Source organism: Myotis yumanensis, unplaced genomic scaffold, assembly GCF_028538775.1.
Source record: "Myotis yumanensis isolate MYYU_CA2020_CCGP unplaced genomic scaffold, mMyoYum1.0.hap1 SCAF_4, whole genome shotgun sequence".
In the NCBI taxonomy this organism is placed as follows: domain Eukaryota; kingdom Metazoa; phylum Chordata; class Mammalia; order Chiroptera; family Vespertilionidae; genus Myotis; species Myotis yumanensis.
In genome coordinates, this window is record NW_027223755.1 from 78,670,250 (window position 1) to 78,682,702 (window position 12,453).

Here is a 12,453-nt window from a genome sequence, read left to right on the forward strand (position 1 = left end):
ATCTCCCTTCCTCTCTGTAAAAAAATCAATAAAATATATATCTTTAAAAATAGTACCCTGGATGTGCCCTTGAGAAGCTCTTATCTGGTAAGGGAACTTTGTGTAGAGACTAACAGTGATGCTGGACAGTAGAGAGGTGGATATTGAATCCAGGTTCACCTGCCTGCCTCTTGAAAGCCAAGAATGAAGAGACAAGGGCTGGTGCAAGGAAAGTTGATTTATTCAAGAGTTGCCAGCCTGAGAAGACAATGGACTAATGTCACAAAGACCACCTTCACATCTCAGGGCAGGCAGGGGTTTTTATGAGCAGAAAGGGGAAAGCAGAACAAAGGAAACCAGAGGGAGAGAAGGAGCCAGCTGTGGGCTCTCTGTTGAGGGAGTCAACACAGTCTTCTCAATAACCATCTTGGAGCCAGTCAAGGGATGGTCTGGTTTTGTTATCCTGATTTTAGGGTCCAAAGTGAGCAAATGTGGAACTGAAATGCCTCAAGGCTTCCTTTCCTCCTAGAATCCTTTAAGCAAACAGGCTGTTTATGTAGCTACATCTAAATTTACAAGTCATAATTTACAGAAACAATGAGTTTTTTGTTTGTTTGTTTGTCTGTCTTGTTGTTAATCCTCAAAGAGGATATTTTTCCCATTGATTTTTAGGGAGAATGGAAGGGAGGGGGAGAGACACAGAGAGAGAAAGATCAATGTGAGAGAGACACATCCATTGGTTGCCTCCCGCACACACCCCAATTGGGGCCAGGGATGAAGCCTGCAAACGGAGGGACGTGCCCTTGACCAGAATCCAACCCAGAATTAACCTGGACCCTTATTCTGAGGGCTGATGCTCTAACCCAGTGGTCGGCAAACTCATTAGTCAACAGAGCCAAATGTCAACAGTACAACGATTAAAATTTCTTTTGAGAGACAAATTTTTAAAACTTAAACTATATAGGTAGGTACATTGTTATTAACTTAATTAGGGTACTCCTAAGGCTTAGGAAGAGCCACCCTCAAGGGGCCAAAGAGCGGCATGTGGCTCGAGAGCTGCAGTTTGCCGACCATGGCTCTAACCACTTAGCAAAACTGGCTTGTGCCAGAAACAATGTTAAAAGAATGGTGGGATACGTTGCAAGGACAATAATAAAACTGTCTGCAAAGAATAGAAGTTGCCCAGAGGAGGAAGAGGTGGTATCTGTTCAGGGAAGTTGGTTAGGAAAGACTCCAATAGAAGGGGTTCTGTCTGAACTGAATTTTGAAGGATGAGTAGGAACCTTCTAGGTGCACAGAGAGATTTCTTGGCAAAGGAAACTTCATGGGTAAAGATCTGTAGACCTTGCTGGTTTAAAGGATTTCAAGTATTTTTTTAGTGCAAGCAGCCATGGAGTCAAGTGCAGTTGAAAGATACAATGCCAGTGGCTTTACTTGAGTTTCTGTAACCTTTGGGCTTACCGATAAAATGGAGAGAGCTGTTTATTGATTTCCCACAGAATATGAACTCAAGGGAGATAAAAGTGGGAGTGTCCATGGTGCTTTGCCAACTGTCAAGTTGGAGAGGTCATGCCAGTTCGTGCACAGATGGCCCTATTGGCTGAAGCTCAAGCCCCGCCCCCTCTCCCAGTATATAAACATCCAGTCTCACACACTATCCATGAATTGGGAAGGGAAACTCTCAACCTACAGACCTGCTAAGAAGAGCACACACCAACACAAGGAAAACTCAGAGAAAATCTTGGAAGGAAAGTGGCCATGGACCTGATCCCAAGCTTTTCCACAGGAACCTGGGTTCTCCTGGCTATCAGCCTGGTGCTCCTCTATCTGTGAGTTACTGTCCAGGCTCATGGCCTCTGTAATCTTGGACTTGGGCAGCTCATCGGGCCTCCCTTCCCCTTGTCTATTTTGGAGACCCAACAGTTAACAGGGGGGTAATTGCTTAAGTGTGGGGTTCACAAACACCAAAGGAGGTATCAGTGATCTTACCCTGTTCTACTGAAGGAGAGACATCTCATGTTCACCCAACTCCCAGCTTCTGTAGTCTGGAGGGTTTGCTGACATTACTTGCTCCTGGGGGTGATTTTCTGATTGACTGACAGTTCGGGGAGGCCGAGACTAATCAACCAGAATTCAGCAGAGGCAGATCAAAATCAGCTCACTTTTGTGCAGTGGGTTCCTTGTTCCTTTCCAAGCTCCAGGGATCCTGGAGGCAGGAGGGAGTGGCCTGGGGTTTTGTCTCATTATCCTCACCTTTCCAGTTCAGTGTCTGCTGCTAGAGATGTGTACAAGGAATGGCCCTTGTGTCACTAGGCTTGTTCCTGCTTCCTCCCTCCCACTGCCTGGTATAATTTACAGCATGTACGAGGGTGCACCCCAGACTTTGGGGGAGGGGGCAGGGTGGGAGGCCTGGAGACTGTCCCACCTTCTCTTCACACTAGCTCTTTCCTCATTTCTGTATCTCCCCTGACACTCTCCTCATAAGACTTAGTTCCCACACCCCGTAAAAGGCAGAACTGTTACCCCTAAGTGAGAAAACATTAGAGCAGAAGAAATTTAGCAGAAATCTTGAAATTGTATTCTTTTCTTTCACCTTTTTCTTCTAGTCTTTGGGGAGGGTTGGCATCATTATAGAGATTTATTTTTCCCCCAATATGAAATCTGCTAACTGCCTACACAGGCATGAGCTCAAAAGCCAATTTGGCTTTAAATATTTTTCCATTAAGTTACAGTACAGGAGGATGAATCAAACCATCTAGCATCCTTTCAAGCGTGAGATTCCTGGCATCATGAAACAGGTTGGGGGAGGAGTCCTTTTGTATATATGGGTAGGGAAGCCTCCCTCCAAGTCCCATTTGATCTCTATCTCAATTTCACTTTCTTTAAAAGTAGGAAATCATGATGACATGAATAGAGGAAATATATACTTTGTTTCAATTCTATGAAAGAAATTTTATAAATACAGTTTATTGTGGCAACATATATACTGTCTGATGACATTTAAAAATTAATTGGTAGTGCTTAATTTCATTCTATGTAATCCTAGATTTTTTTAGTGAGATAACACTCTTTCTAGCATGTTCTCTCTGAAGGATTACAAAAGCGCTGTTGGTTCAGAATATTTGGCTGCAAAAGTGTGGAATTAACCTCATACTTCTAGAATAATATCAGGAATACGAGTCTATTGTATAAATATATACTTCTGTGACATAGATTATACATATGTTTTTAAATATACCCAGCCAGTTATTTTAATGTCACAGTGCAGGTGAGTAAGCGAGACTGTGAGCCAGTGATGACAAGAGAGGCATCCAGGCAGCAGTGTGGATGGGTTGGGAGAATATTCCTACCAGATACTCCTGGTCCTGGTCTCACAGGAGGTCAATAAGAGGGCAATAGTGTTGGCATCTCATCTGCTTGAAGCCTGGGGATAGGGACACCAGCAAAGTCATACTGTGTGGTCTGGGTCTGTCACTAGACACTGGCACCACTGACCAAACAACATTGTAGTCTTAGAAGACACTGGTTCAGTAGCTGTACCATGGGTGAGTAGCTGTGGAGTAGACAATGCCCTCTGTGGGCAACACAATGTAAATGCAATAAAAATGATTGGCTTTCCTGTTAGCCCCTTTATTTGCACCAAAAGCAGCATTTCTTTACCAAAAAGAGGAAGCTGGAAAGAAAAGTTAATTTAGCCCACCTTCTGCCTTGATATGGAACTATGTGAGTTTAGACACTAGACCAGAGCACTAGGTGGGATCAATGTTGCTGACACATTCACTCAATTGCTTGGCCTCAGTTGAGAGTTTATGTAACATGTTGAAAGTTCAGAAGCAGAAACGGGTTTAATTGATTTGCCATGGTAACTACTGCTGTGGGAGTTGTTGTTACTACTGATCACCTACATGTTCATTCCCTAGCTTGACTGGCCAGCCCCAGGACCTAATCCATACTTCTGTAACCTGGCTTTCTCTTTCACTTTATAGATATGGGACCTATACACATGGACTTTTTAAGAAACTGGGAATTCCTGGGCCGACACCCCTACCTTTTATGGGAACTGTTCTGGGCTACCGCAAGGTGAGTGCTGTTTGCGCTTCTTCTTTTGCTTCTTATGGTTCCAAATCGCAGCTGAGTTCCCTAGTAAAAGGGCCTTGCTCAGGAGGAAGTTCTGAGGTCTCACACTTTCCAGAAAGGGCACCATAGGCCCCGCCCTGCGCAGGCCGGGTTTACCCCAGGGTCAGTGTCCGCTGTCAGGAGCCTCAGGGGTTGGCTCAGTGGGCAGCAGAGCTCTCAGCTGATCCAGCTCGCGCCTTGTCCCAACGTGTGAGCATCGTGAGGAGCATTTTCTTTCTGGGAGGTGCAGGTTCCCAGGAAGACATAACCATACTTAGGATTAGGAGAAAAGCATGAAGGGATGCCTGGTAGTGTCCCATGAAGACGGAAGTGCTAGAGTCAGACTTTCCTGTTCACAGGATACGCTCTAGGACAGTGATGGCGAACCTTTTGAGCTCAGCGTGCCAGCATTTTGAAAAACCCTAACTTTAATTTGGTGCCATGTCACATATAGAAATTTTTTGATATTTGCAACCATAGTAAAACAAAGATTTATATTTTTGATATTTATTTTATATATTTAAATGCCATTTATCAAAGAAAAAATCAACCAAAAAATTGCGTGTCATAGGTTTGCCATCACTGCTCTAGGACCTAGTCAATCAATCTGACCAATCTAAGTGCCACCACAATTACTTATATCAATAAGGTCCTACGGAGTTGGCAAATTATGGCTCGGCAAACCACGGCTCGCGAGCCACATGCGGCTCTTTGGCCCCTTGAGTGTGGCTCTTCCACAAAATACCGGCTCTTTCACAAAATACCGACTTCTGCGCATGGGCCACGAAGTTTCAATCACACTATGTGTGCGTGCCCACACCTGGTATTTTGTGGAAGAGCCACACTCAAGGGGCCAAAGAGCTGCATGTGGCTCGCAAGCCGTGGTTTGCCCACCACGGCTCTAGGTAGCCTTTTCTTGACTCCTCTTGGATAGCTTTGAAATTTCAGTGTATTAGGCAGCCCAAGTTGGGGTTTTTTTAAAAAAAGAAACTAAACCAAAAGCAGAGTTATATGAAATTACTAGAAAAAAGATGATTTGACAAAACTATTTTAAAATTAAAGTAACTGAATGGCCCTGGCCGGTTTGCCTCAGTGGATAGGGCGTTGGCCTGTGGACTGAAGTGTCCCAGGTTCGATTCTGGTCAAGGGTACATGCCTGGGTTGTGGGCTCTATCCCCAGTAGGGGGCGTGCAGGAGGCAGCTAATCAATGATTCTCATTATCGATATTTCTCTCTCTCCCCCTCTCTTCCTCTCTGAAATAAATAAAAAATATATATTTTTAAAATTAACGGAATGGAATGTCCTAGGTGACACATGGACTGTTAATTTTGGCAGAGCCTTTGCGATTAATGCAGCCCTAATGCTTCGCCCAGGGCCTGACCCTTAGCGGAAAGCTATGAGCTCATGTTTATTAGGCCAGCGGGCAGAGTCTTCTGTGCAGGCTGCTCTCTGCCTCGGATTTTCTTTCCTGAAAGAGAGAGGCTTGATTCTCAGATGCTCATTCTCCCAGGTGAGGTCTCAATGCCTTTATTAGTCTAAGAACTTTCCCTACTGAAAAGACAATAATTTCCTGTCTACCTTCCCCAGATCAACTCCTTATGGATGTACCTCAAGACCCACATTTCTGGGACCTTCCTTTGCATAATTAAAATATCAAATATTTGAAACTTAGCAACAGGAAGATGTGTTTTTTAATTACAGAAGTGAAAACACAGAGAACGTGTTTTAATTTGCTCTGTCCTTCTGGAGCGGTGACATCTACCAATCTTTTCTGTGTTGAGGTAGAAAACTGGAAAGCGAGTCACTCGGTCATTCACTCACTCACTCACTTCTCACTCAACAAAGATGCCTTAGACGTGTTTACACCTGCTAGACTAAAAGTGGTCCCTGGTGTCTTAAACTTCCTAATTCTGCTAGGGCTCATGAGATAAATGAAAAGGATGCTTGACCAGGAGGTCAAAGAGTGTGCAAGTCACTTTACTCTCCCTCAGCTTCACTTCTGGAGTCTATGGAAGTAATAATTCTGGGGTTATGAGATTTTAGAGGCAACACATGCACAACAAAATCCCTTTAAAAAGACAAGGAGTTACTTAGTATCATAGACAAGGGTAAGTCGAGTGTCAATACTACTTGGAGAAAATTCAAGAGTGATTTTATTTATTTATTTTTAAATATATTTTATTGATTTTTTTACAGAGAGGAAGGGAGAGGGATAGAGTTAGAAACATCGAGGAGAGAGAAACATCGATTAGCTGCCTCCTGCATGCCCCCCACTGGGGATGTGCCCGCAACCAAGGTACAGGCCCTTGACCAGAATCAAACCTGGGACCTTTCAGTCCGCAGGCTGACGCTCTATCCACTGAGCCAAACCAGTTAGGGCTCAAGAGTGATTTTAAATTCTGCGTTTCAAACATCTCCATTTTCTCTCTGTTCCCCAAGACACCTCTGCATAAGAGCTTCCTTCTATCTGCCTGTGAAAGACAGTAAGCCTAATTTCAAGGGATTTGAGTAATATTGGTCCCAGTTAGAAGTAGAGTTCAGTACATTTAGGTTAATAATCTAATTTTGTTTCTCCTTGCAGGGTTTTGGGACTTTTGACATGGACTGTTTTAAAAAGTATGGAAACATGTGGGGGTGAGTATTCGGGGAACTCCCATTGGATAGACTTGCTGTTATGATGAGGGCCTCCCTGGTGTGGAGGACAATCTCAGCTCAAAGCCTATTGTAAAGCTTTTGGAGGCTTGTCCTCTAGGACCCCAGATTTCACCAGGTGTCCAGGCTGCATTCGGAATCAAGATGGGGAGTTGCAGGTTATCATACTCTCAAGACTTTAATGGCCTAGGGACTCCTGACATCACTTTCTGTCCAGTGTCTCATTATTCCCCTCGTCTCCAATTTTCTTTCCTTAGGTATTTTTAATTGAATGAAATGCATTATTTCAGACCCTTCTTCTTTCAAACTTTTTTTTTTTAGCTTTTTTAAAATTTATTTTTATTTTTAAATATATTTTATTGATTTTTTACAGAGAGGAAGGGAGAGAGATAGAGAGTTAGAAACATCGATGAGAGAGAAACATCGATCAGCTGCCTCCTGCACATCTCCTACTGGGGATGTGCCCGCAACCCAGGTACATGCCCTTGACCGGAATGGAACCTGGGACCCTTCAGTCCTCAGGCCGACGCTCTATCCACTGAGCCAAACCGGTTTCGGCCTTCTTTCAAACTTTTAATAAAATCCTAACCTCAGGCTATGTTTTTATTGATTGGTCTCCTGCACATGTTCTGACCAGAAATCAAACCCACAACCTTTTGTTGTAGAGAACAACACTCCAACCAACTGAGCCACCTGGCCAGGGCAGACCCTTCTAAACTATCCTCATAAATGTCTATCATAATCTCTTACCCACATGATTGACTATTAATTAAAATCCAAAATTCTTCATTTTATTTTATTTTTTTATTTTTATTTTTTCAAAATTCTTCATTTTAAATTTGATTTGTTATATCCTTTTGAAAAAGGGCTGTGGGTCTAGGTCAGTGGTCAGCAAACTGCAGCCCCTTGAGTGTGGCTCTTCCACAAAATACCACGTGTGGGCGTGCACGTAAAGTGCAATGAAACTTCGTGGCCACACTCAAGGGGCCAAAGAGCTGCATGTGGCTTGCAAGCCGTGGTTTGCCGACCATGGGTCTAGGAGGTAAACAGAATGGGAAACCATATCTGCTTGGTTTTGTTTTTACTTCCTTCACAAGTTTGGAGTTTGGGTTTTAAAAAATGTTTAAGCCAAGACTTCTCAATAGAGGTTTAGTTTATACAAGTGTGGCTTTATCTACCCTATTCTACTGACTTTGAAGAGATGTAGGATTTTGCAAAGTGGTCTTGCCCAGTTGCAGCGGCTGTTCCCACTCGGAGCTGCTGGAGGTGTGGTGAGAGCCGCAGGAGAGGTGTAACGTGGTGGTGAGTCCTAGAAGCAAGGGGGGAAAGGCTTTGCTTCTCAGTACTTTCTCATACTCTTCAAATCCTCAGAAACAATAAGGTTCTACGGAGTTGGCAGGGTCCAGAAAGGCTACATGGAGTAGAGGGAACACACAGCACTGGGTCACCACTGGCCCAGCTCCAACTGCCCTCCCAACATTGACCACTTGTGAGGTCTGCATGTCGTCCTCTAAAGAAAGAAAGTGGTTCTCATGCTTGGCTGTGTATAAGAACCACCTTGGAGAGTGTGTTAAACATACACACTTAGGGCCCAGCAACACGGAATCCGCAGTGTCAGGGCTGGGGCCCAAGAATCTGAATGTTGCCTGTATTGTAACAAACTCTAAGGCTGGTGTGAGGTCATAAATGTAGAGGGTTACCCAAAACCTTGTGTCTCTCCACCCAGGTGTTTTTGAAAAACACGATGGGGAGAAGGGAATCATCCAAGGAATATAGTCAATCAATCTGACCAATCTAAGTGCCGCCGCAATTACTTATATCACTGCTTCAACACTAAGTGTACTTGACACCCACTTACGCCTTCTGAGCTTCAGAAGATTTTTTGGAAATGGGCGGAATTAAGTGCAGGGGTCCTCATCCATTTTTATATGGAATCACAAAACCGTTAGAAAGTCCTCTGAGGGAGTCAAAGAAAGAATAGATAAGACTTGTGGAAAATTTCCCATTATATTCTAGCTAATGAAATGATTTATAGTAAAAAATAAAATGCTAGAGGTCAGTGTTACTAAACGTTAGCAAACCTCATGTAATTCAACTTATAGTAAACCAGTCAGGAAATGGCCAGGTTGGGATGTATCCCATAAAGAGTCAGCTTTGTGTGGTGTGTGTGTTAAAAGTGGTCCTGCTGCTGGCTGATGTCTCCTACATGGGGCCTGAGACCCACTTAGGACCCACAGATAGAATGAATATAATGAAAAGAAAATATTTTTAAATGAATAGCGCATGCTCCTTTGTATGTTTTATTCTCTTTGTCCATTGTTTTAAATATTTCTAAACTTGATTCTACCAAGCAAGGAATTCTCTCTAATAGTTAAAATACTTCCTTTAAGCAATTATAAACCAGTAAACACATTTTAGAAAATAGGGCAAAGAAATCACTCATATTTCTACTCTTTTTTTAGCATTCCAAGTCTTTTGTATTCGCAGACATATTTTCATGTATTTGTGATCAGTATGTCTACACTTTTCATCTAATACTATGTCATATGCATTTTTTATGTTTTTATATTCTTCAAAAGTATATATATTTTTAAAATATATTTTTAATTGATTTTTTACAGAGAGGAAGGGAGAGAGAGAGTTAGAAACATCGATGAGAGAGAAACATCGATCAGCTGCCTTCTGCACATCTCCTACTGGGGATGTGCCCACAACCCAGGTACATGCCCTTGTCCAGAATCGAACCTGGGACCCTTCAGTCCTCAGGCCGACGCACTATCCACTGAGCCAAACCGGTTTTGGCTCAAAAGTATATTTTTAAGTAACTGGGTGTTTATGTTTTTTTTTTTTCTGTTCTGAGATAATTTACTGGCCTTCATGTATTTACTAACTTAACTTTCTTTTTGATAATTTGATAATGAAATATTTGAAACATACAAAAACTTATAAAGACTGGTATAGAAAATCCCCACAAAAACACTACCTGAATAAATGAATTTGGCAATGTAAGAGGATACAAAATTAATACCCAGAAATCTATGCCTTTTTATACACCAATAATGAACCCACAGAAATAGAAACTAAAAAACAATACCATTTGCCATTACACCAGAAAAATTAAGATACTTAGGAATAAACTTAACTAAGGAGGTGAAAGACCTATACTCGGAAAACTACAGGACATTGAAAAGAGAGGTAGAGGAAGACATAAACAACTGGAAGAACATACCATGTTCATAGATTGGTAGAATCAACATCATTAAAATGTCCATACTATCCAAAGAAATCGACAGATTCAATGCAATCCCCATTAAAATACCAACGGTATATTTCAAAGACCTAGAACAAACTCTCCAAAACTTCATCTGGAATAAAAAAAAGACCCCGAATAGCCACAGCAATCCTGAGAAAGAACAACAAAGTAGGAGGGAGAGAGAGATAGAAATATCAATGATGAGAATCATTGAACACAGGCTCCTGCACATACCCTTCTGGGTATCGAGTCCGCAACCCGGGCATGTGCTCTAACCAGGAATTGAACCCTGACCTCGTGATTCAGAGGTTGACGCTCAACCACTGAGCCACACCACCTGGGCTGTCCTGTTCATTTTAATCGGCTCTTTTTTCCCAATTTAGGTTCTATGATGGTCGGCGGCCTGTGTTGGCGATCACAGATCCAGACATGATCAAAGCAATCCTAGTGAAAGAATGTTATTCTGTCTTCACAAATCGGCGGGTAAGTATTCATTCCTTTTAAAACCAAATTGTTTTTAATATTGAAAAAATAATAAACAGGAAGTTGTCAGAAAATATATCCATGTAGGTCCCATGTCATGTACCCTTCATTCTGTTTCTCCCAATAGTGATGTCTTATATAACTAGAGCACAACATCAGAGCAGGTATTTCACATTGGTGCTATCCACAGAGCTTATTCAGATTTTGACAGTTTTATCTGCACTCATTTGTGTGTGTGTGTCTTGCTTATAAAATTTTATCTCATATATAGATTTGTGTAACTACCACCACAATGAAGACAGAACTGTTCCATCACCACAAGTCTTCCTCTTATTATTCTTTTATTGTCACTGTGTGTAGCTTTTCTTTTCCTTTATGAGAGTCCTATGCAGTGCAAACATTTTTTTAAATTAATGAAGCCAATTTTTCAATTTTTCCTTTTATGGGTTGCCTTTTTGTGCCCAGGTTCAAAAACTCTTCTCATAGCCCTAGGCCCCAAAGATTTTCTTCTATTTCTCTAAATATTATATAGGTTTATTTTGTACATTTAAGTATGTGATCCATCTTGTTCTAATTTTTGCATAAGGTGTGAACTGTAGGTCAAGGTTCTTTTTTTCCCTATGGATGTCTATTTGCTGCAACACCATTTGTGAAAAGGCTATCATTCATCCATCACCCCCCCCCCCCCCCCCCCCCACACACACACACACACATACAATTCCTCCTAAGGGGAGGATCCAGGAACCAGCTCATGCCCAGCTCGGGGGAGTGTGTGGCAGACTTGCCTAGAAAATGACTGTCTTGGGCTTCAGAGCAGGAAATGGCAGCGGGAAGGAAAGCAGGGAGAGCAGGCCAGCACAGAAATACAGGGCCTCCTCTCTGAATGGCTCTTGTATTGTCTTCCTAAACCATGATATCTGTGCATGTCTCATTACAGTTAGACTAAAGCAGCCCCACCTGCACACCCACCTGGACTCCAGATCTCGGGCACATACCTCACTCACATGCTTGTGAGGCTCGTTTATCTGTGGAACAAAGTTAATGTTTCTGGTGGAGGCTTGAACTGGCCAAAAAGACTGTTGTCTGAGCTTGGTGTCATGCACCAGCAGGTGGGAGGGACAGGCTCTGACCTGCCAGGTCCCCGGCAATATGTATCTTGAGGAGAAGTGGACTGCAGGACTTGTTGGAAACAAGGGCAGGTCCTATTTAGGAGGGGCTGGGCTGGAGCAGATTACAAGGGAGTTTGGGTTTGTTAATCTCTCCAAAGGTGCATGGTTTGGACCTTCAGGCAGCCACCCTGATACTAAGCACTCACTGAACAGCTGCAGGGAACTGGGCTGGTACTATGCACAAGCCCAGCCACATACGCCAGTGTTGGCTGCTGGAGTAGATCCCATGACTCAGGGCGGTAGCACAACTCGGGGCAGCTCTAGTGAGCGTGGAGGGCGGTAAGGCAGGGCTCAGGCCGCTAGAATCTGCAAGTGTGAAAACCTGTGGAACTATCAGCAGCAAAACCAGCTGGGTGTTCACAGAGGCTGTGCTGGCTATTGGTTTCCTCAGCAGCTGTTGTGGGCTGGTGGGGTCTTCTGCAGAGCAGGACATGGGAAAGCATGACTAGCATTTCCTACTCTTCTTCTTTGTTCTTTGCTGTCACTAGATTTTTCATCTAAGCCAGCAGAGTGGGCATAGTGATACCAAAGCAGGCCATTTGTACAGCGTCCTGAAAGGGTAGAGAAAATTGGCACTTACCCTGTTGTTCCTTCCGCAGCAAGGGCAAGTCTCTCAGGCTGCGGAGTTCCCTCCTGGCACCGAGCGGTGCTGGCCTGGGGGGTGACATGATGCAGGCAAAAGGAAACTATTCTCCCTACCCATTCTGTTCAGTTATTCTCAGGGTTGTCTTGTGTGTGTTTTTCTCCACTCTGTGGCTGAAGATTCTTGAGTGAACTACTGAACTCTCCTAGACCTATTT

The 12,453-nt window shown here is 43.2% G+C and overlaps 1 protein-coding gene across 1 annotated transcript in view; it reads left to right on the top strand.

Annotated features, from left to right (window-relative positions):
* The first annotated feature begins 1,657 nt into the window (after nucleotides 1–1,657).
* Nucleotides 1,658–12,453, top strand: part of LOC139008876 (cytochrome P450 3A12-like) — a 35,712-nt gene continuing 24,916 nt past the window's right edge. Inside the window, exons 1-4 of the mRNA XM_070412615.1 lie at nucleotides 1,658–1,808; nucleotides 3,966–4,059; nucleotides 6,678–6,730; nucleotides 10,385–10,484. Of these exons, the coding sequence (XP_070268716.1) occupies nucleotides 1,738–1,808; nucleotides 3,966–4,059; nucleotides 6,678–6,730; nucleotides 10,385–10,484 (318 nt within the window). The 5' untranslated portion in view covers nucleotides 1,658–1,737. The remainder of the gene's footprint in view (nucleotides 1,809–3,965; nucleotides 4,060–6,677; nucleotides 6,731–10,384; nucleotides 10,485–12,453) is intronic.